Source organism: Nipponia nippon, unplaced genomic scaffold (assembly GCF_047370975.1).
Source record: "Nipponia nippon isolate SJK-2023a ecotype South Korea unplaced genomic scaffold, ASM4737097v1 scaffold_5, whole genome shotgun sequence".
NCBI lineage: Eukaryota > Metazoa > Chordata > Aves > Pelecaniformes > Threskiornithidae > Nipponia > Nipponia nippon.
The window spans coordinates 17120051-17141348 of record NW_028262369.1 but is presented as its reverse complement, the minus strand read 5'-3'; the positions used below and the strand labels follow the sequence as shown (position 1 = coordinate 17141348).

The 21298-nt window shown below is 55.0% G+C and overlaps 3 protein-coding genes across 12 annotated transcripts; 2 read left to right on the top strand and 1 right to left on the bottom strand.

Annotated features, from left to right (window-relative positions):
• Positions 1-472: 472 nt before the first annotated feature.
• FAHD1 (FAH domain containing oxaloacetate decarboxylase 1) lies at positions 473-1833 on the bottom strand. Its single transcript, XM_009467842.2, has one exon. It carries the CDS (start codon positions 1684-1686, stop codon positions 1015-1017), a length of 672 nt encoding a protein of 223 aa, XP_009466117.1. The 5' UTR covers positions 1687-1833; the 3' UTR covers positions 473-1014.
• A 77-nt stretch (positions 1834-1910) lies between these two features.
• LOC104015140 (hydroxyacylglutathione hydrolase, mitochondrial) lies at positions 1911-13623 on the top strand. 8 transcript variants are annotated; one of them, XM_087734391.1, is made up of 11 exons: positions 1984-2037; positions 2547-2588; positions 4338-4368; positions 5881-6062; positions 6536-6600; positions 7481-7598; positions 8674-8782; positions 9743-9846; positions 10325-10426; positions 10909-10988; positions 11544-13623. In XM_087734391.1, exons 4-11 carry the CDS (start codon positions 5958-5960, stop codon positions 11641-11643), a joined length of 783 nt encoding a protein of 260 aa, XP_087590517.1. In that variant the 5' UTR covers positions 1984-2037; positions 2547-2588; positions 4338-4368; positions 5881-5957; the 3' UTR covers positions 11644-13623. The 8 variants fall into 8 exon arrangements, with proteins under 8 accessions (XP_087590518.1, XP_087590519.1, XP_087590520.1 ...); XM_087734389.1 differs by lacking the exon at positions 1984-2037 and adding an exon at positions 2045-2158; XM_087734393.1 differs by lacking the exon at positions 2547-2588 and having other exon boundaries at positions 1957-2037.
• A 2009-nt stretch (positions 13624-15632) lies between these two features.
• LOC104015138 (hydroxyacylglutathione hydrolase like) lies at positions 15633-20975 on the top strand. 3 transcript variants are annotated; one of them, XM_087734395.1, is made up of 8 exons: positions 15634-16013; positions 17084-17148; positions 17235-17352; positions 17864-17972; positions 18154-18257; positions 18441-18542; positions 18634-18710; positions 19083-20975. In XM_087734395.1, exons 1-8 carry the CDS (start codon positions 15909-15911, stop codon positions 19246-19248), a joined length of 846 nt encoding a protein of 281 aa, XP_087590521.1. In that variant the 5' UTR covers positions 15634-15908; the 3' UTR covers positions 19249-20975. The 3 variants fall into 3 exon arrangements, with proteins under 3 accessions (XP_087590522.1, XP_087590521.1, XP_009466116.1); XM_009467841.2 differs by having other exon boundaries at positions 15639-16013; positions 18631-18710; XM_087734396.1 differs by lacking the exon at positions 18634-18710 and having other exon boundaries at positions 15633-16013.
• The last annotated feature ends 323 nt before the right edge of the window (positions 20976-21298 follow it).

The following is a 21298-nucleotide window of genomic DNA, read 5'->3' as shown; positions in this document are numbered from 1 at the left end:
ATGTTTGGGGGGAGGGGTTTTTTTAATCATATTTTACAACTTTGTCACTCCGTTGAATTGAAAGAGAACTCGCTGTCATGCAAACTGGGAGAGAGTGTTAGATCAGCTGGAGTTTGGAAACGGGAAAAGTTACACAGCATGACTTTTTAACAGCTGGAAATATTTAAAAATTCCAACTGTTGCACTGCATTGTGCAAGTAACGGTAATTGTGGCAGCTAGTTTTTTATTAAAAATATATTTAAATCAGTAAAAGTAAAGACAAGTTTACGGGTGATCTTTACCAATGAGCTTCTTTATTCTTGATCTTTTGCATTATTTCACTTTTAGAAGCATATTTAAAGCGCAGTTCAGGAAAAAAAATCTGCCAAGCATCTGGCACACTTCCTGCTGCATTACACCCCTTGGAGTGGGAGGGAAAGCAATCCTCATCTAATTTGTACATCTGAAAAATGCACGGAGGAATCGTGAAACTAATCTAAAAAGCAAACATCTTTTTATTGTAGAATACCCCAAGGAGAGAAACTCTTTCTGAAGCTGTAATTCTTGATTTACTGTTACACATACATCTTTGATTTTACATGGCATGGGTGAGCTTTAGCTCTGACATGACCATTTTAATGGTTTAATTTATGATTTAAGGCAATACATTGGCAAAGCTCAACGCATCAGCAGAACCGAAAAGCACAGGCAGCGACAGCCGTCCCAGCTGTCCGGCACACCGCCTCCATCGACAGTTCCAAGGTACGGTTTGGGTATCAACCACCTGCCCCGAGCTGGGTTGGGACTCCAGGCTCGCAGCCTCGGAAGAGGCTGAAGCCTCCGTGGAGACGGGGCTGTTTTAGTCAAATGCCTTTCGAGCTCGTGGGTTACGTGTCTTTGATGCGTGACAGTCCATTAGGCGCCTGGGCCATGTAAGTGTTTAATGTACAGGACAGCTCGTGTGCCTCTTCCTTCACCAGATGTTCCCAAAAGAGCCTCTTCCTACGCAGGCAGGGTCCCAGCCCAGCTCCCGGTCAGGATCCACGCGTTTGCTGCGCCACCTTAAACCGCATGGAGAGGACGCCGCTTATCCCAGCCTCTATCTCATCGTTGGCCTGCACTGACCCAACTCCTTTGGGAGACCCCGTCAGAATCAAGTCCCCTTCTTCCAGGGTGAATATTTCGCTGATGTAGCTGATCAGATAAGGGATGGAGAAGATCATCGAGGAGGTCTCCCCCTCCTGCCTCAGCTTTCCGTTCACTTTGAGCCAGATCTTCAGCTTGTGAGGGTCTGGGATCTTCTCCTTGGGCACAAAGTCACTGACCGGGCACGACGAACTGAAGCCCTTGGCCAAGGTCCAGGGCAGACCCTTCTTTTTGCACTCCTCCTGGGTGTCCCTGGCCGTCATGTCCAAGCACAGGGCATAGCCCGCCACGTGCTCCATGGCGGCCGCCTGGGACACGGCCTGGGCTCTCTTCCCGATCACCACCCCCAGCTCCACTTCGTGGTGCAGGTTGTTGCAGTAGTAGGGCCGGAGGATGGGCGAGCCTTCGCGCACGTAGGCCGAGGAGGGCTTGAGGAAGAAGAGGGGCTCCCGGGGCGGCGCGCTCCCCATCTCCTTGGCGTGCTCGGCGTAGTTGCGCCCCACGCAGACGATGTTCCTGCCCCACTCCCAGAAGCGGGACAGGGGTTTGGAGGAGGCCATGGCCGCGGCGGGTCTCCTTCCCCGGGGACCGCGGCCGCCCTTGGCGCGTCCTTGCCGGGCCCGGATCCGCGCTGCCGCCGCCGCCGCCGCTCCTCCGCCCCGCTCGCCTGCCCGCCCGCCTGCCCGCTCCCTGCCCGCCGCGGATTGCCCAGGGCAGCCGCCTGCCCCCCGCCTCCTTACCCGGGTTAGCAAATCGCCCGGCCCGGGCGGGCCGAGCGCGGCGGGGAAGGAAGGAGGGGGCCGGGCGGGCGCAGCGCCGCCCCCGCCGCACGCCGGGCCGGGGCCGGGGCCGGGCCGCGCCGGCCGCCGCTGCCCGCCTCCCCGCGGCCGGCCGCAGGGCGGGGAGCAAAGGTAACCGGGCCGGGTCTGGGCACCGGGCGGGGCGCGCCGCACCGCACCATGCTCGGCGGGGGCTGGCGGGGCCTTGGCACCGCCCTGGCGGCTCTGGGAGCTGGGGCCCTGCTCCGAGCCGGTACGTAGGGCGGGCGGGCGGCGCGGCTCGCCCGGCGCCGGGGATGCGCCCCGGTAGGACCCGCGGGGCCGGGCGGCGCCTCCTCTGCGGCCGGGCCGGGGCGCGGGGCCGGGGCGTGGGGCGATCTCCCCTGGCAGCGGGGCTGGGGTCCGCGCAGTGACCTCCCTGCAGCCGGTACCGGGGCGGAGGGGGCGTGCGATGCCCCCCTCGCAGCTGGGAGCGGGGAGGGGGCGTGCTGTGCCCCCCTGCAGCCGGGACCCGCAGGGAGCCGGGCGGCTGCAGGCACCCGGCCTGGGGCTGCCGGTGGGGTTCAGCCCGGCTGCCAGCGGGTCCCCCGGCGAGCTTGGAAGTTTGACGGTGGTTTTTCTCTTCTCGTTTCCCGGCTCAGGGGTGCGCCGAGGTTTTTAAGCTGACTCACAGCCCGAAGTAGGTCAGTATCTGCTCAGCTGGAGCCTGTCTCTTTCGGTGGCTTTTCGCATCGATAACCCATCTGGGAGGCTCCTGCAGAGTTTTTGGGCTGCCAAAGCGCTGGTTGTTGCCCTGGGAGGACGGCTTGGGGGACGGGGGCTGGCATTTAAACTGGATTTGATGGATGGCAGACTGTATTGGCAATGTAGACAAAAAAACAAAACCAAAACTGTCTAAGCTCTGCATTAAATTTAGGGCCTAAATTCTGAAAGCATCTTCTTGAACTAGAGCTTGGGCTTTAGCTTCACAGCGTCTCTGGGAAGTCTTGCCAGAGACCTTTTGCATCACTCCAATTTTAAGATCTGGCCTTAACGAGTGAGAATCCATTGGAGTTAACTGCCAGACTTGGAAACCCTGATGCTATCTTGGGAACAAGCATGTCAAACCGAGTACCCGCAGCTCATGAGTTCCCCAGGTTGCAGGGTGGGTGTTGCGCCTTCCACGCAGGCTTTGCTCCCCCCGTGGGTGGGTGCGTGCCCTGCCCACGCTGGCTGGACCCGGCTGTGCCGCCGGCAGCGTATGCCAGGTGGGCAAGTCGAGTGGGAGTTACCTGGGGTTTGTGGAGTCAACTCACATGGTATCGTGTCGAGCCACAAACTCGCTGGGTATCCAAAAAACACCTGCGTGCAGGGTATGTAAAAAGTGAATGTAGTCTGTCTTCTTATGAAGCAACGCAGGGAGGTTCATCTGAGTATTTATGTGCAGTCATTTTTGACTGACAGCCATGTTTGAAATAGGAATTTTCTACTCTTCTGTAATAAAAAGAGTAAACCAAAATGCTAGGAAGAAAACGTATGAAGCACCCCTTTTCTGAGGGAACCTACTGTTAAACTGTGCTGCTGCCTGCTTGCCTTCAGTCTCCAGCATTTATGTGATATGCGTTTATGTGATAACATTAACACTTCCCATCTGCAAGCCCTTTCGTCTTGGCGACCCAAGCTGCACTAACAAACCGTTCCAGAGAGCCGAAGCGTGTGATTCAAAGGCTGCTGGTGTTCTGCTCTCCCCAGTCCTCTCCGCTTCAGGCGTGAAGCTGGGAGGGACGCGTTACGAAACTGAGCAAAAATGAAGTCATTGGGCATTAATTTTGGAGCAGACCTGCGTGCATTACAGCCATCCTGAAATGATCTGTGCTAGTGCTGGGCCAGGGCAGGGGCTATGTGTCGCTCGGGGAGCTTCCTTGAGCAGAACGAGGTCCGAGAGCAGCACTGGGCGTGCGTGAGAGCGCTTCTGGTCTGCTCGCTGAGGGGGCAGGCTGGAAAGGTGCAGCTTAGCTGCAGATGGGAGTTCAGAATGAGTTTAATACTTCGTGGATGTTTTCTCATTCCTTCGTTTAAATTATATTTTGGAAAACATTTCCTTATGTGGTGTAGCTTGTTTGTTTATTTTGCAAGCGTTGTGTTAAACATGCAAAGAAATTTTGGGATCGTGGCCAAGGTTAGAAATGGTTCATAGGAAGAAAGCATTTTAAGTATGTGAATAATTCCTTTGACTTGAAGCTGAGGTTGTGTTTTCTTTCGGTTTTGTTTTTTTTTTTCCAGTTAGCGTCTAGCATGCAAACAAACATGCAGTATATATAGCTCTTGTGACTGATAGCATCCAAAAGAAAGTGCTTCGTGTTAGGGAGCAGTTAAAGAGCAACTGATTTTTGTTTTTCCTGTCAAGGAATAGTAAGGGGGTTTTTTTTGTCTGTTTTGTTCTTTTTTGAAAGGACTCTTCTGCTCCAGAGGAACATTCAGCAGGTACCGATGCTTTTCTCAATACTACGTGCCTTCACTGTCAAATACCCAGTGCATGCCTACGCTGTTGTGCCTTGAGGTTTCCTTTGCAGCACTGTGTTTAATTTTACTGCCATCTCTCCTCCTTACCTCCCTTCTCTCATAAGCAAGTGAAATGGTGGAGGTAGAAGGGGAAGAAGTTCTGGGCAGGACAGTTGTACCCGAGGGGCCTTACAGCTCCCGCTGCCGTGGGTCTGGGTTTGCAGCAGCAGGAGCTGCATGCCTCAGTCAGAACTTGGATCTCAGTTTTGCAGCCTTGTTGGTCCCGTCGGTCTGTGGAGCTGCAGGGGGCCTGTCCGCGTCGGCTGCAGCCCGTCTGTGGGGCCTCTTCTCTCTAAAGCAGGCTCTTATCAGGGGCGGGCAGGACTGACCTGTTTTGGGAGAGTGGGGCAGGTTGATTACGAGCGTGGTGACCCCTCCCTTTGGCACTGATGGAGGTGACCAAGCACCCAGCGTTGGGAGCCTTAGGGCTAGAGTCAGTGCTGCAAAATGAAACAGCAGCTGAGCCAGCACTGTTCAGACCAACACAGTCACCTTCAGCGGTGTGTGAGGGTCTTGGGCATTAAGACAACTGATTTCTGACTTGCAGAGACTGACACCTCCTTCCCTGCGTGTGTATGGACCCATGCCTGAGTTGCAGGGCTCCAGCAGTGGAAGACCTTGACCTCTTTGTTTCCCTTCCTTTATTTTTATGGCAGAGCCTCTTAGGGCTTGGTCGTTTCTTTAAGAACTGCATATCTGTGAGTTGAACAGTGAAGCCCAGGTTATTTGTATCTGGAATTAGATTTGCTTCTTGGATCTGATTAAACATTTAACCAAAAGCAAATAAGAAAGCACTGCTGTTGCATCATGGTAGCCCGTGAGCAAGAAACCTGCCCACGGCATGTGCCTGGTACCTGGCCAGGTGGGGAGCCTTGCCTTCCACTCGGAGAGCTTGTCTTCTCTCCGTGCACTGTGCAGGATGTGATTTCCCCAAGTAATGAACCAGATGCTCCTGTTCTAGCAGTGTGGGTATTTCTGTATTTCTCCTTTTTTGTTTTTCCGCCCTCCTTTTTTGTCTTTTGGCTGTAAAATGGCCTTTTGTGCTTTTTTTGCAAAGTCACTGTCCTGGGCTGACCTTTGTCCAGCTGTTCCCTCTCTGTTCTGCTTTCCTGCCCCTTGATATCTTCTTTCCAATTGAGGTATAGCGCTTTGCCCGCATGAGCACATCTCTGGGAGCAAAGTGTCCCATCCCTCTTTGGTGCAGCTGTAAAGCACCAAGAGCCTCCCACGCTGTGGGGCAGAAGGTGACACAGCCAGGCACTAATGCTCTGTCCTGTGGTGGCCTCTCTCCTCTTCCTCTGAAGGAGGCAGGTTGGGCTGTCCATACCCTTCCTTCTCTAGGGCCGTGGGCTGGGGGACCTGCTGTGCTCTGGGCCGGTTGTTCCCCTCCTTGGGCTAACCTGAGGCTTGACCCTGAGGTTTTGGGGTCCCCAGGTCCAGCGCAGCTGCGAGCTCTCTTCCTGCACACAGAGCACGAGCAGAGGAAGTCGAAGACGGTCACACAAGCCGACATGAAGGTGGAATTACTCCCAGCCCTCACAGACAACTACATGTACCTCCTCATCGATGAGGAAACGAAGGAGGCTGCAATAGTTGATCCTGTGCAGCCCCAGAAGGTAACGCTCTCTGCTGCCCTTGTGAGCGGGGTGCTCGCTGCTGCGGCTCTGGGAGATCCTTCCAGGTTGCCACATCCACAAGAGAATTAGTCACATGCTGACTCAGGCGTGGGGGAAAGGCAGGAAGTACTGGCCATGCATAGGTACGGACAAGGCTTCACAGGCACTCTGCTTCTGGGCTCAGGCAGCTTGTCCCAGACTTCAAGGGTTATTGACTTGATTTTGTTTTTTGTCCTTAGTTTGATGTAGTGCAGAAAAGAAGAAGTGGGACTGAGGCCTTAGTCATGGCCAGCTGGATCAGAGACCTTATGTCCTGACCTGTAACTACAACTTGGAGAGGGATGAGCTCTCTGCAGAGTTGCTGATGTGGCTCTTTCAAACCTTGGAGCAGTTGTGTCCAGGTTAGGCCAGGCACTGGGTGTGCTGTGAAGTCATTTCATGTGAGTTGTAATGCTTTTGCCCTGTGCCTGCAGGTTTTGGATGCAGTCAAAAAGCATGGCGTGAAGCTGACCACTGTCCTGACCACACATCATCACTGGTAACTATCTGCTGTAGTGGGATCCTTCCTCCCTCTGCAGGAACACAAGCAGTCAAGAATTGTTGCTTTTCTGGATCAAGTTCGTCTTCTCTAAGCAGGAGCTTAGGTGTGGGGAGAAGGATCAGAGCTCAGGAAGTGTTCCCTTGGGCTTGCTGCTAGCAGATGGGTTGTCTAGACTGCAAGCTTTGTGTGTCAGCGCCTTTAACCTTTAAAATGCCAGCTTCTTCCAGGTGGCCAGTGAAATAAATGTGTGTGAAGGTAGCTGTGGAGTGCAGGAGGGAGCACGCTCACACTGAGGTGCTAGGACATGCCTGTAAGGCGTGCTGCTCACAGTCAGAAGTTGTGGGAGGATTACCTGGGTTGCAGATTAACTCTGCCAGGGACGTAAAGATGAATGTTTTGCTTTAGCAGTTTTGCAGTGCTGAACCTGAGTAACCTCTCCAGTGGGTCATAGTGGAGCCACCTCTGTGGCTGGAGAGCCAGCCCTGATCTGGCAGGACCAGCACCCTGAGCGAATGCTGAGCTATTTGGACATCTGTGTGCCTGCTTCACAGTGCCTTGTGGGACACTGAATTACGCACCTCCCAGTTATCCCAATCTCTCCCTGTCCTAGTTACTGGAGGGTTGACTGTGAGCCCCTAAGGCTGGTGTTTCCCAATTAAGTATGAACTTGTGGGGGGTTCTTTCCCCTCTCACTGCCCTAGTTACTGGAGAAATTATCTCCACTCATGTTGATGTGGCATATCCTTTGATACGAGGACGATGTTAGATACTGGGAGAATAGTTTATCAGAAATGATCACCTGGAGGTTACCATTGCACCATGAGTTACAATAAATTTGTCTTCATCCCTGCCCAAATCCATTTTTCTGACCTTCCAGGGACCATGCTGGAGGAAATGAGAAGCTCGTGAAGATGGAGACAGGGTTGCGCGTGTATGGGGGAGACAGCAGAGTTGGAGCACTGACGCAGAAGGTGTCTCACCTTACATCACTCAAGGTAAAGGGAGTGAGCTGCAGGACTCAGTTGGGTGCATCTCCCGTCTGTGTCATGGCTTTAGAGCTGGACCAGTCTGGTCCAACTTGAGTTAATATTGTGGTCACAGCCCTTTTACCTTTTAACATCTCTCAGATGTAGTTGATAATTTAACTACAGCTTTCACCCTTTTCCAGCCCTATGAACCATAAACCTTCTCTCTTGTTTTGGCTGGTGATACTTCGTTGATGAGAACATTGGCATGGCTCAGACACCTGCATTGCCTGGGGCATGCTGGGTGACCGTGTGCTCCTTGACAGCTACCTTTACTGACGTGGAAAGGACAGGGCTTATGCTCTGCTTGGAGCCTAGTTAGCACCCAACAAATGCAAATTGTCCTCTCTGAACGACGGCTGAAATACAGGGTGAAGAGAAAGTGGGCCAGCAGTGCTAGCTGCCTGCATTGCTTTTCCAGAGCTAAAGCAGCAAACCTTGTTGGAACCTAGCTGTTTGTTTACAGACGAGCTGGCAGATGACAAAAACTGCTGTGAAACGTGCAGGATGGCATGAATGTCACTGCTAGTCTTGCGGTGCACCTTTGGGGGGGGGGCAGCAGCAAAGAAGGGAGCACAGAAATACATGGGAAGGTATGCAAATTAGGGCTGTGGGGGAAACATCCCCTTGGCCTCATGAATGTGTTTAATCCTTCCCTTTTCGTGACTGTCATCCACTTCTTCCCTTCGGCTTCATTTTTGTTTGGAGCTTTTTACACTTGATTAACTTTGTTTAGGATTTTGTGTTGCTCTGGATCTGTTGGCTCTTGCTGCCAACCAGACGCTGAGTCACCCTGCATTTAAATGAAAGAATCTGGCAGTTCTCTTTGTCGCAACACCTGCTAGGAGGAAACAGCTCCCTTCCAAGTCCCTGCCATAAAACTCTTGCTGGACTCTCCCAGGAGCAGAGCTGATGTTTACTGGCCAACTATGTGAGAATTTGCCTGTAGGACTATTAAGACCATTGTAATAGTTGCAATTCTTTTCTAACCATACAAATGCTAGTAAACAGTAGCTAAAGCTCTAGTCTTCTGCCTTCTTCTCAGGTGGGATCTCTTAATGTGAAATGCCTCTGTACGCCGTGTCACACTTCTGGACACATCTGTTATTATGTGACTAAGCCAAATAGCTCCGAGCCACCTGCTGTTTTTACAGGTGAGGAGTTGGGAGGTTACATTGCCGGCAGTCTGTGTTGCAAAGAAATAAGCTACCCCTCTGCCTGTGTGCTCCTGACTCTGGATGTGCATTCATCCCTTGCTGCCAGTGCAGCTGGTTAACATCCACATCTTGCCCCCTTACCAAGAGCTACCAAGTAGTAGCTGTAGATGAAACTGGTGAAACCCCTCTGGGTTTGTAAACTATTGCTGGACACCCTGCAAGCAACATCAACTCAAGCAACTCATGGATGGGTCCTACATCTAGCATAATCTTCCTTGAAACAAGAGCTGTTGTTTTACTGTCCCAGGCCAAACTGTGGCTTGATTCCAAAACCTGTTGCTTTTCTGTAGATCTGTACTCATATCTGTAAAAAAACCTGAGAGAAGAGAAAGTAGGGGAGTAGGAGAGGGCTGGTGCTCCATCTTTGGTAGCCAGGTTCTGGATCCTGTTTTGGAGAGTAGGGTTCCCCCTTCCCTGAGACTGTGCCCAGTCTCCCCAGACTGCCATGTCATCCCTCTCCTGATGGGCGTTCTCCAGAGCTTGCACCAGCTGCTGCATGGAAGAAGTAACGGCTTAAGCAAGATTTTAGGGAGCACGGGGGAGAAAATGCAGAGGCGACTCATCTTTGTTCAACTTCATAGCAAAGAGAACAAGTGTTCCTTGTCCACTCTAGAAAGGACAAGAGGGGACAGCAGACTGCCCACAGGTAGGGAAGCGCTGGCATGGTTTGCCTGGCGAGGCTGTGGGGTTTCCCGCATTAGAAGTTGCATTTGCCACGTGGGTTTACGTAGTGCTGAACCTGTGTGGGGCAGCAGCGTAGCCTGGCTCTCCCTGTGCCTTCTGTTGAGCTGCAGCGGGGACAGCAATGGCAGGACTGAGCCCTTGGGGGCCATGTGCTCACGCTTTGGTGTGAGGAACCTTGTCTGGTCCTGATGCCGTGTCACGCCTCCCTTGCAGGTGACACGCTGTTTGTGGCCGGTTGTGGGAAATTCTTCGAGGGAACCCCAGAGGAAATGTACAGAGCGCTGATTGAGATTTTGGGCAGCTTGGACCCCAAAACGGTATGAACCTCTCCTTTTGTGCTAGTAAGTTAACCGGCCAGAAACTATGACAGACAGCAAAGGAACTGCCTTCCTCATAATACTGTTGTTCAAAGGGAGAATTTCTCACGTGTTGAAGGAATGAATGCTTACATCAGGAATTGTCTTTGATGCTGAATAACTGGAGTCCTGTGGGAAGGAATGCCTACCCCAAATACGTTTGTGCTTTGTGAGGGAAGAGTAGGGGCTGCTTGTTAAAACAAAGGCTAGCGAGCTGGATCACCTGGGCTCTTTCATCAGGCTTGCTGTTAAATTGGCAGGTAGTACTGGTTGATAACTCCTGGCACTTCTCTTCTGCATGTCTCCAGTGGAGAGTGTCGTGTGCCCTGGAGGGCTGACTCTGTTGTTCCTGCTGTGCCATAACATTGATGATGGTACCTGGCACTCCACCTTGTACCTTCAGAGTTACCCAGTGTCAACTCTTCCTTTTCCTTCCTAGAGAGTTTACTGCGGTCATGAATACACGATCAACAATCTCAAGTTTGCTCGACACGTTGAACCCAATAATGTCAGTATCCAGGAAAAGCTTGCTTGGGCCAAGGTAAGCCGGTTCATCCTTTCCCTAGAATTGCTGGATGCTGTAATGGAGGCAGTGCCTCTCTGAGGAGGTAGAGGAGAGAGGACAACATTGGGGAGAAAGAGAGGCTGCAGGAAGGGAGTTCAGAGCCAGGCACTGCAGTATGTTGTGCATCCAGGGGAGCGACACGTTGGGGAACAGGGTTTGTGCGTGGCCCAGAGAAGATGGTTTGCTGTCTGGTGGAGATGTTACTCTCCCTGGAATCTTCTTGGTATAATTACAGGCTGATGTCCACGTCTGTCTGGGAGGGTCAGCTCTGTCCCGAGTCTCTTCCTGCGCACCTCAGTGCTTGTCTGTCTGTCTGTGTGCGTGGCCCTGGGAAGGGCCTGGCCTGAGGAGCAGCTCAGGCAGTTAGGTGCAGCACTGACCCTGCCTAGTTAATATACAGGACGTTTCTTGTTCACCAAAACATTCCTCATCAAGTAGAAATCTTTCCCTTGTTACAGGCAAAGTATGACAGCGGTGAGCCAACCATACCCTCCACCATCGCAGAAGAGTTTACGTACAACCCCTTCATGCGAGTGAGGTATGGAGGAGATGTGGGTGTGGGAATGGTCCTTGTGTTTGGAGAGGGGATGTGGGAAGGAGGACGTGGCCAAAAAAGAGCCGTAAGCGGGAATTACTCGCCTGCCTCACACATTCCTGTTGTGATGCCTTCAAGACCCTCCTTAAAACGTCTGCCTTCCAAGAATAAGTACAATAAAATGTACTTGCTGTCCTGGCAGAAGCTTGCTGCAGTGAAATTTGAAGGGTTGTGGTGAGCATCTCTGCCAGTGCTGAAGTCCCTGACGCAGGAGACGGAACAATCTTTCTTGTGTAATTATGTTCCTTCATCAAGCAGAGTCTGGCAGATGGGCGTGGCAAAAGATGCTGTTCAAGGCACAAGAGCGTTGCAATTTCCTCTTGCCAATGAGCATTTAAACCAAGGGAGCTGATAAGCCTGTGCCAAAGCCCTGGGTCTTTGATCTTTACATGTAACATTTCCCCTTGATGCAGGCGAAATCTGATAGTAGTGACTTCATATATGAGATTTGATCTTGCAGTCTTTGCATTTGCTGTCTCTGGTGTTCCCTCCTGGCAGGGAGAAGACGGTTCAGCAGCACGCCGGGGAGACCGACCCCATCCGAACAATGGGTGCCATCAGAAAAGAGAAGGATAACTTCCGAGTCCCGAAGGACTGAGCGCTCTGCCTGGATCACTTTAACGTCAGTTTCAGTGTAATTTAGACTACTCAGATATTTTAGGAGTTGAACCTTCTGTTGTGGTTGAGACAGTCCTATTTAGGTTTATATTTTGTTTTGATTAAGGAAAAAAAAAAGCACTTTGCCCTTGTTGAGATGTTTTACAGCCTATTTATATTATGACGAAGAATATTTATCCTTCTGTTGCTGGCTCTCAAACTGTCACATGTGTCACATGCAGATCATTTTACAAGTGTTGGTACGTGGCTCAGAGTCTGGGGTGGGGAAGGGTCAAACCTTGAGGTCTAGGAAAAAGCTCCTGTTATTTTTGTAAGAGCCTGATTCGAATGCAGACAGGGGGACTGTGGCCCGAGATGTCTTCATTTAAGACAGAGACAAAATGCAGTAACTATATTGCCAGCTGCAAAGATTTGAACTTTTCTTCCGTGCTGCTACTTAAACTCTTCTGGGTCTGTTGCTTCTGGCTCCACTAAAACCAGTTCTCAGTGACAGACCTGCTCTGCCACTGCCAGTTCAGGGCTTAGTTTGTGAAATACGCAGGGTGGCCTGGCTGTGGGAATGGCACATGGGGACTGGCCAGCTTTCCTCTTCTGACATTCCTTGTTGTGGACTGCAGTAGCTTTTCCAGGCAGCATGCTGGCTTAGAGATTGCACTGTTTCTTATTCCCTTTGATTCTTAACTTAAGCCTGTTTGCATGTACCTGCTTACTGCTCTTATGTGTGATCTGTATGTTACTTGTATTAGTACCACACAAACGAAGAAGGGATTTGTCTGCTGGTTCAAAATCCTGAGGAGAACTTACCTAGTGACTAGCTGCGTGTCTAACAGCGATGAGATCCTCCAAAGGATGCCTTGCTGCCGATAGCCAGAGCAGCTGCTTTGTACCTTCCTGTGAGTAATGTGGCAAAGGAGCGTTTATTAGCTGGGCGCTGTTCCCCAGCGAGAGAGCAGCTGTTCTGGTGAGCACGGGCAGTAGCCGTGCGGGGCCTGGGGGGCTCCAGCTGACGGGCCTGACTTAGAGCAGATGCTGCGTGCTGCTGGGGCTGATCACCCGCCCTGCAGCCCCTGCCTGCTCCAGCCTCTCCGCTAGAAAGGCCGCAGAGGGGATGTTACAAATGGTGAGGGCGTCCACATATTGCCAGATTAAACAGGGCTCGGATCTCTGACCCCCTGAGAAACCACCTCAGTGTGGCACATTTCTTTTTCTTGGTTGGTCCGTGGGGCTTAAAAGCCATCTCTGTTCTTGGACTAGTGCTGTATGACCCCAGTCTGCATCCGGCTTGAAAACTGCAGAGAGGGAACTTCTCCTGGGGCTGTGTTTCTGACAGGGGAATAGTGTGTCAAAGGGGATGAATGGGATAAACTGGGGGAAAATAAATCCAGGTTTTCAGCGAGTGGGTCACCCCCTCCTGCACTTGTCATCCTCCAGCTCGGTGTCTAAACAAGCGATGTACATCTGAGCGAAGGGTGGTAGGACCCAGCCTTGCGGGCTTGGCCTCTGCAGCTTTAATACATCTTCCTCCTAATTATATTTTCTTCCTTGTTTCTTGGTCTCGGCTGCGTACTGCAGATCTGCTCAAGTACAAGAGATTTTCAAACAAATGTTTTGCGGCTGAAACTAACAAAAGATTCAAACGATTTTGGTTCCAGTTTCTCCCCCTCTCCCCAGTGCATGTCGGTAAGTAATGCCACGATGGAGCCCGTAACCACCTGGGTGTCACCAGCGTAACTTTGGTCTTGTTCCAGCCAACACGCTGAATGGCAGTGTATGAGCGGGATTTGGTGTAGCACCGTTTCTTTATTTGCTTTAAAAAGGTAAATTTTATGTAGTTCAGAAAGAAAAGTGGTACCTAAAACTTTACTGCCTCCTTAACTTGAACGCTGTGCTGTTACAATGGAGCATGACTGTACTGATGGCTGTTTGACAAATGAGCAAATAAATAACAGCTGTAAACCGAGCATTGGCGGGGCGGTCTGGAAGACGGAGATTTCTTTATCTCACAATTTTATTTATTTATTGTACTAGTGATTGAAGTCAACCAACTGGAAGCATCTCTCTACCTAATCCTGGGGGAAGCAGGTGGTATTTTGGGATCTTCTGGGGCTTTATTCAAGGTCTTGTTACAACTTGACTTGGAGTCAAATCCAGTTGGCAGCCGGTCACGAGTGGTGTTCCCCAGGGCTCAGTGTTGGGACTGGTCCTGTTCAACATTGATGATCTGGATGAGGGGAATGAGTGCACCCTCGGTAAGTTTGCAGATGACACCAAGCTGGGCAGAATTGTCGATCTGCTGGAGGGTAGGAAGGCCCTACAGATGGACCTGGACAGGCTGGATCGTTGGGCCGGGGCCAACTGTATGACATTCAACAAGGTTGAGTGCTGGGTCCTGCACTTGGGTCACAACAACCCCATGCAACGCTACAGGCTGGGGGAGGGGTGGCTGCAGAGCTGCATGGCGGAAAAGGACCTGGGGGTGTTGGTTGACAGCCGGCTGAACATGAGCCAGCAGTGTGCTCAGGTGGCCAAGAGGGCCAATGGCCTCCTGGCTTGCATCAGGAATAGTGTGGCCAGCAGGATCAGGGAGGTGATAGTGCCCCTGTGCACCCTACACAGGTGAGGCCGCACCTCGAGTACTGAGTTCAGTTTTGGGCCCCTCACTACAAGAAGGACATGGAGGTGCTGGAGTGTGTCCAGAGAAGGGCAACGAAGCTGGTGAAGGGTCTGGAGCACAAGTCTTATGAGGAGCGGCTGAGGGAGCTGGGGTTGTTTAGTCTGGAGAAGAGGAGGCTGAGGGGAGACCTTGTTGCTCTCTACAACTACCTGAAAGGAGGCTGTAGCGAGGTGGGGGTCGGTCTCTTCTCCCTAGTAACAAGCGATAGGACGAGAGGAAACGGCCTCAAGCTGCGCCAGGGGAGGTTTAGGTTGGATATTAGGAAAAACTTCTTCACCAAAAGGGTAGTCAGGCCCTGGAACAGGCTGCCCAGGGAAGTGGTTGAGTCTCCATCCCTGGAGGTATTTAAAAGAAGGGTAGACGTGGTGCTTGAGGACATGGTTTAGTGGTGGACTTGGCAGTGCTAGGTTAACGGTTGGACTCGATGATCTTAAGGGTCTTTTCCAACCTTAACGATTCTATGATTCTAACTGTGTTTTCTTTCTGAAAGAACAGAGCGTGTTCAGCGCTTGTTTCCTGCTTGCAAGCGCCGCTCCCTCCTTCACAAGGGGCATTTGGGAGACCGCGGTCAACCCCGAACTGGGGCTTGTGCCTGGTTGGGAAAAGAGCTGGGGCACGGCTCTGCTCCTGCCTGCCCCACACCTTTGGTGATTTTGGGGCTTGAGTAGTTCGGAGGCTGTCCCTGGAGCTCTGGCGTAGTCGTGCACGAGGCCCAGGACCTCCCTCCCGCTGAACAACAGCGCTGGTGTCCAGGACTGATCCGTACCATCTTGTGCTGCCCATGTTCCCAGCAGCTGGTGGGAGCTGGCACCCCCCAGGGACGGGAGACCCTCGTCCCTCTCATTTTAGCACCTTGGTGGTGGGAGAAGCGGCCATTTTTGCAGGCCGGTGTGCAGCACCTGGCTGGCCTGTGGCGAGGGCGAGGGGCCAGGCCGGAGTTTTGGGGTCTGGCGGCGGGGAACACCGTCTGCCCTGGCCTTCCGCCTCGCCGGGCTCCCCTGCGCCTTCAGCCTCGCCAGCCTGGGTGCTGGTGGGACCCGGCGGGTGGCAGGATGGGCCGTGGGGCCCCGCAAGTGGGAGTCCAGGGTGAGATGCAGAGTGGGTGTTTCACCCCTCCGCCTCCCACGGCGGGGGTTCGCCCCTCCTGCCTTGCACCGGCAGCGCCGGGAGCCGCAGTGCACCGCGACGGGACGGGACGGGGGGAAGCCCCCACGCACCGCACCGGCGGACGCGCGGGAGGTCACCCCGCCCCGCGCAGCGCGATCCGCCCCGCACTGCACCGGCGGGGGCGGGACGCGCCTGCCCGCTGCGGGGAGGGGCCGCGCCGCGGCGCCCGGCCGCGCCGCCCGCAGGTAGCGGCCGCGTCACGCGTGGGCTCCGCCGAGGGTCGCGCTGGGGGCGAGGCGGCGGGGCTGGGACGGGGCGGCCGCACGCCCCCGCGCGTCCTCGCCCTGCGGCTGCGTGGGGCCGGGGCCGACCCCCGTTTTCCTGCGTGGGGCCGGCCCCCCCGCCTTGTTCTGCTGCGTGGGGCCGGGACCCCCGTGTCCCGCGGCCGGCACTGCTGAGGGACCATGAAGGTGAAGGTGATTTCTGTCCTGGAGGACAACTACATGTACCTGGTCATCGAGGAGAGCACCCGGGACGCCGTCGCGGTGGACGCAGCCGTCCCCAAAAGGGTGAGAGGTGCTTTGTCCCCGGAGCGGCCGCAGCCCCGCCACGTCCCGGGTGGGCTGCGGGGTCCCACTCAGGGGACGTGCCCGTGGCGGCGGCCCCGCGTGGGGTTGGCATGCGGGGTCTTCGCGTGCAGCGGGGTGCATCCATGCGTGCGTGGAGCATCCCACCGGCGGGGTCGAGCCCTGTTCAGCCCCCACGGAGTGGGTGGGCGTGTGTGAGACCCTGCTCCCACCCACCCCTGGGCCGCAGGGGGGTTTCCATGTCACCTTAACTGCTACCTCCCAGCCCGCTCCGTGCCAGAGCTGGAAGCCTTGCAGACCCCAAAGCAAGTGAGAATAATCCAAAACAGAGCTTTGGAGCGTCTCCCATGTGAAGTCCCGTTTTCCGAGAGCCAGCCTGCGGCTGTGCGGCTGGAGGCAGGCAGGGAAGGCAGTGGCCAGGGTCGCCCCTCACCGCCGTGGCCCCTGTGTCCCCCCTGCCTGGTGACCCCCTTGTGCCACCCTCAACTGCTCCACATCACGCAAACACTGTCGCAGTTTTTAAGCGTTTGTTGCTGACTCGGACGTTTCCTTCCTCTTTGAGGAACGTAATCAGGAGCAGCCAGAGGGTTTGTTAGTAGCACTGAATTTTAAGTTGGCATTAAACGCCTCCTGGCAGCCGAGTCACGGGGTTGGCAGCCCCACACGGGCCCTTGCTGTAGCCAGGATGGGTTGCATGGTCGCCATCTCTCCACTGTGGTGGTGACCCTGTGCGTGGCCTGTGCCGCACCTCTGTGCTTACGCTGCGAAGGCACCAGCCATAAAATGCTGCCGTTCCCGTGGGAGCAGCATGTTCCTGTCCGCCTGCTCCGCTCTGCATGACGGGGTCCGGTGCGGGGAGCCGAGCCTTCGTCCCACTCTCGGCCCTTCACTGCTCAGCGGGTGTTTTTCAGTGCTTTTCTCTGCACCGGTCTGCTGGGCCTCTCGCCTGCAGAGCGGTGCCGTACGGGACAGATCCTGTGCTGGGATGGGCACGGTGTGTGTGTCGCCTCCTCTCTGCGCGCTCACTTCCTTCTGCTCTGGGTCCGTTTCAGTTGCTGGAAATCATCAGGAAGGAAGATGTGGTGCTCAGAGCGATCCTCACCACCCACCACCACTGGTAAGTGCTGCTGGCGCGAGCCAGGGGCCAGGGGCGGCCGTGCCTGGTGTGGGGCTGGGTGCCCATTCCCTCCTCTGCCGGCGCAGGGACCACGCGAGGGGCAACGAGGAGCTGGCGAGGCTCTGCCCTGGCCTGCGGGTGTACGGCGCTGATGAGCGGATCGGGGCCCTGACGCACAAGGTGACCCACAACCAGGAGCTGACGGTGCGTGGCCGTAGGACCACGGGAGCGCCCTGGGGCTCAGCCCCCCATGCACGGATCGTGCCCTGCGGGGCTGGCACAGTGCCGGGCCGGCGGGGAGTGGAGCTGGGCCATGGCACAGTCCCCAGCGGTGCGGCACTGCGCTGGGAGCTGACAGGGTTGGTGCCTGGCCGGGGCTGTGCTCGGGCTCCCTGTGCCGTGAGGTGGTTGCCGATGTGGCACTGTGGATTTGGGGCTGGGATGGAGCACTGGACTGGAGGAGAAACCTCGTCCCGTTCCCAGCCCATTTGGGATTGCGCTGGGGGACCCAACCTTCTCCTGGGGCCCCGCTGCTAAATGCTGTCGGAGCAGATGTGCAACCTGGGACTCGCCCAAACCACCATCCCCTGGCATGTCTGTGACCCGCTGAGCCCCGAACAGGCGACGCTGTGGGGCTTGGGGAGGTCTGGGGGAGTCTGGCTGCCTGTCAGGGCAGGGGTGACCCCAGCAGGGTCCTGACCCTCTCTCCCCACAGTTTGGGGCCATCCGGGTGAGGTGCCTCTTCACCCCCTGCCACACCTCGGGCCACATGTGCTACTTCATGTGGGAGGACGGCTCCCCGGATGCTCCGGCTCTGTTCTCAGGTATCCCACCCTGCCGACATGCACCCTGTGGGTACCAGGGACATGGGGCATGCTGCCTGCATGCTGCCCGTCCCCCCCCTGCTTGGCGCTCACGGGGCGAATCCAGCGCGTGGGGGGTCCCACCCGGGTCCCTGGGAGCGGGGCCAGGGTCCCCTCCGTGCCCAGACCCCTTTCCCCACAGGTGACACCCTGTTTGTGGGAGGCTGCGGGAAGTTCTTTGAGGGGACGGCGGAACAGATGTACACCAACCTCACCCAGATCCTGGGGGCTTTGCCGAAGGAGACGGTGAGTGCCCTGCATCTTGGCCCCAGCCTGGGGAGGGACCCCAAAATCAGGAGGGGGCTCGAGGCTGGCACCGCTCAGGAGGCAGCACCCATCTCCAGGGCTGGGGCTGCAGCGGGACCAGGATGGGTTGGACCTGGTACTGGGAACACGTGTGACGCCAAGTGCTTCCCGCTGGCATTGCAGAAGGTGTTCTGTGGCCACGAATGCACCGTCCGAAACCTCAAGTTTGCCTTGAAAGTGGAACCGGAGAATGAAATAGTGAAGAAGAAACTCGCGTGGGCCAAAGTAAGTGACTGTGCCCCTGCCGGGGTGGAGGCGGAGGGGGGGGTGTTGGATGCCGGTCGGTTTTCGGATATCTCTGGTTCCTCGGCAGCAGCGGGATGACGAGGACTTGCCCACGGTGCCCTCCACGCTGCAGGAGGAGTTCCTCTACAACCCCTTCCTGCGGGTCACGTAAGCAGCGCTGGGGCCTGGGGGGCACGAAGGGCCCCACCGTGGGTCAACCCCAAACCAAGCCAGGGGTGGGCAGGCCCCAGCTGGCTGCCCCCAAACTCTGCTCCCGTTTTCCCTCCAGTGTCATCCCTTCTCCTGTGGCTTCACTAGCCGGTGGGAAATTCAAGCCCCGAGGGAGGGGAGGGTGCCCAGACCCGGGGTCCTGCACTGCCCAGCACGGGTAGCTGCAGACGAGCCCCATGTGCCCCAGCAGTCGCCTGGCACGAGGATGCGACTCCCCCATTGTCCATCCCGGTGTGCGCTGGGGTCCCAGCGGGGAGGTGGGTCCCCGTCCTGTCCCCCGCGGTCACAGCAGAGCTGGTTTCCTTGCAGGGAGGAGCCCTTGCAGAAGTTCACGGGCAAGACGGACCCAGTGGAGGTGCTGAGGACCCTCCGCACCGAGAAGGATAACTTCAAGAAGCCCAAGGAGCGGCCCAATCCCCAGGCCATGCTCGCGTTTGATTGGGGACTTTTCAGCCCCTTCCTCGAGAAGAAGTGAGCAGCCGTGGCGGTGGCTGCCGAAACGCAGCATCCCCGTTGCGGTGGGGGCTCCTCCTGGGCTGTGTCCGTCCAGCTCTGACTTACTCCCGTAAGACTTGGAAGTTGGGAAGTGGTTTCTGTCTTTAACCTGCTCATTTTGAGGCTGCTCTGCTTCGCTCCCTCTGGCGCCATGCCTGGCTTCCCCTGGCCTGCGGGAGCTTTGCTGAGTGCCTGGTCCCTATGGGAAGGGAGCGCATGGGTGCCTTCAGTGAGCTCAGGCAGCAGTTAAGCCCCCCTGGCCGCTGGGCTGCAGTTCCTGCTGGGCAGGAGGTGTTTCGGAGGAGAGGACACCCACGCTCACAGCATTGGTGGGTGTGGGAGCTGCTGCCTGTCCTGCAGCTCTTTGCCTGCGGGAGCCAAGGGAGGGTATGGAAAAGGTGGGGACGCTGGGAGGACCGCGATGCTGTACCCCACGGACCAGCCGGCACTGGTCGGGCTGTGAGGCTCTCCTGCCTGCAGTCCCGCCAGACATGGGTGCTGCATCGCGCTTCCCGGGGGTCAGCGGGAGCGGAGCTTTGCAGCAGTGCGGCTCCAAAGCCGCTGACCTCCTGCACGGCCGGGCTGCGCTGGGGCTGGGCTGGCGGGGAAGCCCTCCTGGCTCTGCCTGCTCGGCTCCAGCCATCCCTGTGCCCATCTCAGGCCGAGGGCGGGCAGGGATGAAGCACGGAGACTTGGATGCACGAGAGGAAGCCGGGAAGGGGACTGGCGTTTTCACTGGCATTCATCAGTACCTACTTGACTCCAGACCTGCGCTAACAGAAACCCTCACTTCAGTGGGGTTTGGGTATTTTTTTTCCCCCTTTTTTTCCCTATTTTTATAGTAGGCCAACATAGAAACATTGCGTAGGGATTTGTAACGCAATCGCTGACTTAGGGGAGCCATCCAAACCGCTTAAACCATGCAGAGTGCGTCCAGGTGGAGTTCAGGCCTGGAGGAAAGCATGCTCTAACCCACCGGCTTTGTACAATACTTTTCAAGGTGTGACAGTTTCTAGGCAGCAAACAACAACGTGCTGCTATGCGTCCGTTGCTGCCTTTTTTTTTTCCCCAAGGTAAAAAACTGGGAAACGCTTGGCTGAAAGTGTCAGTGAAACCGACCTTTACGTTGCCTTCTCTTTAGAACAAGAGCTAGGGAGCAGCTGGGTCTCTTAAGCCTCTGCAGCTTGCAGCCTTCAGTTTGTGCAAAATCAGTACTGTATTTTATTTTTTTTTTAAGTCTTGAAAACTGTGCAAAGCTTTTATTTGCAGGTGGTGGGGAGGTGCATTACAAACCAGTAAAGTAGTTTTCTCTTTTGGTGGGGAAAAAAAAAATAGGGCTTGATGGTAGCTGTGTCAATAGCTGTGAAAATCCCTCCAGAGGGCCTGGACGTGGCAGGTTGCTCCGTCTGGGACAGTCGCATGTCTCTCGTTTGTTCTTTACCTCAGTGTGCAGAGTGCGTGTGTGACCGTCTCGGTGTTGCTGAGTTTACAGCCGTTGTGCGTAGTTCAAATGAAAACACAGAGGAGCAGAGGAGTTGGTCCCGTAATCCTTTACCGTATGTTGTCATTTTAAACAGTGTTGATTATAAATGTTTTAGCTCCTAACACTGGAATAGAGTTGACTTCAGGATCTTTCATGTGTGGACTGTGAACTGCATCCGTTACCACTGAAGCCTGGTTTGTGGCCGTTTCTTCCCTTGCTAGAAACTAGACTAAGGTTTTCTTTTTTTCCTTTGAAGTTATAGTGTTAGAATTCACTCTCCCCCACAGGAGGGGAAGAATTAATCCTGCTGCACAACTTGCCTCAGTACTATGGCCTCAAAGTTCCCCAGTTTAGATGCAGTGGTACAGTTTGTAGATGTTACCTGGGTGTTCCCCTGGGTGTTTGTTTATACTGGGAGCAGAGGTGCACCCCTGTGCGTTCAGGGAGGGTTCCTGAACTAGCAGTAAGTCTGCTCACGTTGATAGCAGCAGCATGCAGCTCAAAGGCTGCGAGAAATTTGAGCCGTTCTTGATACCACGGCAAGAAC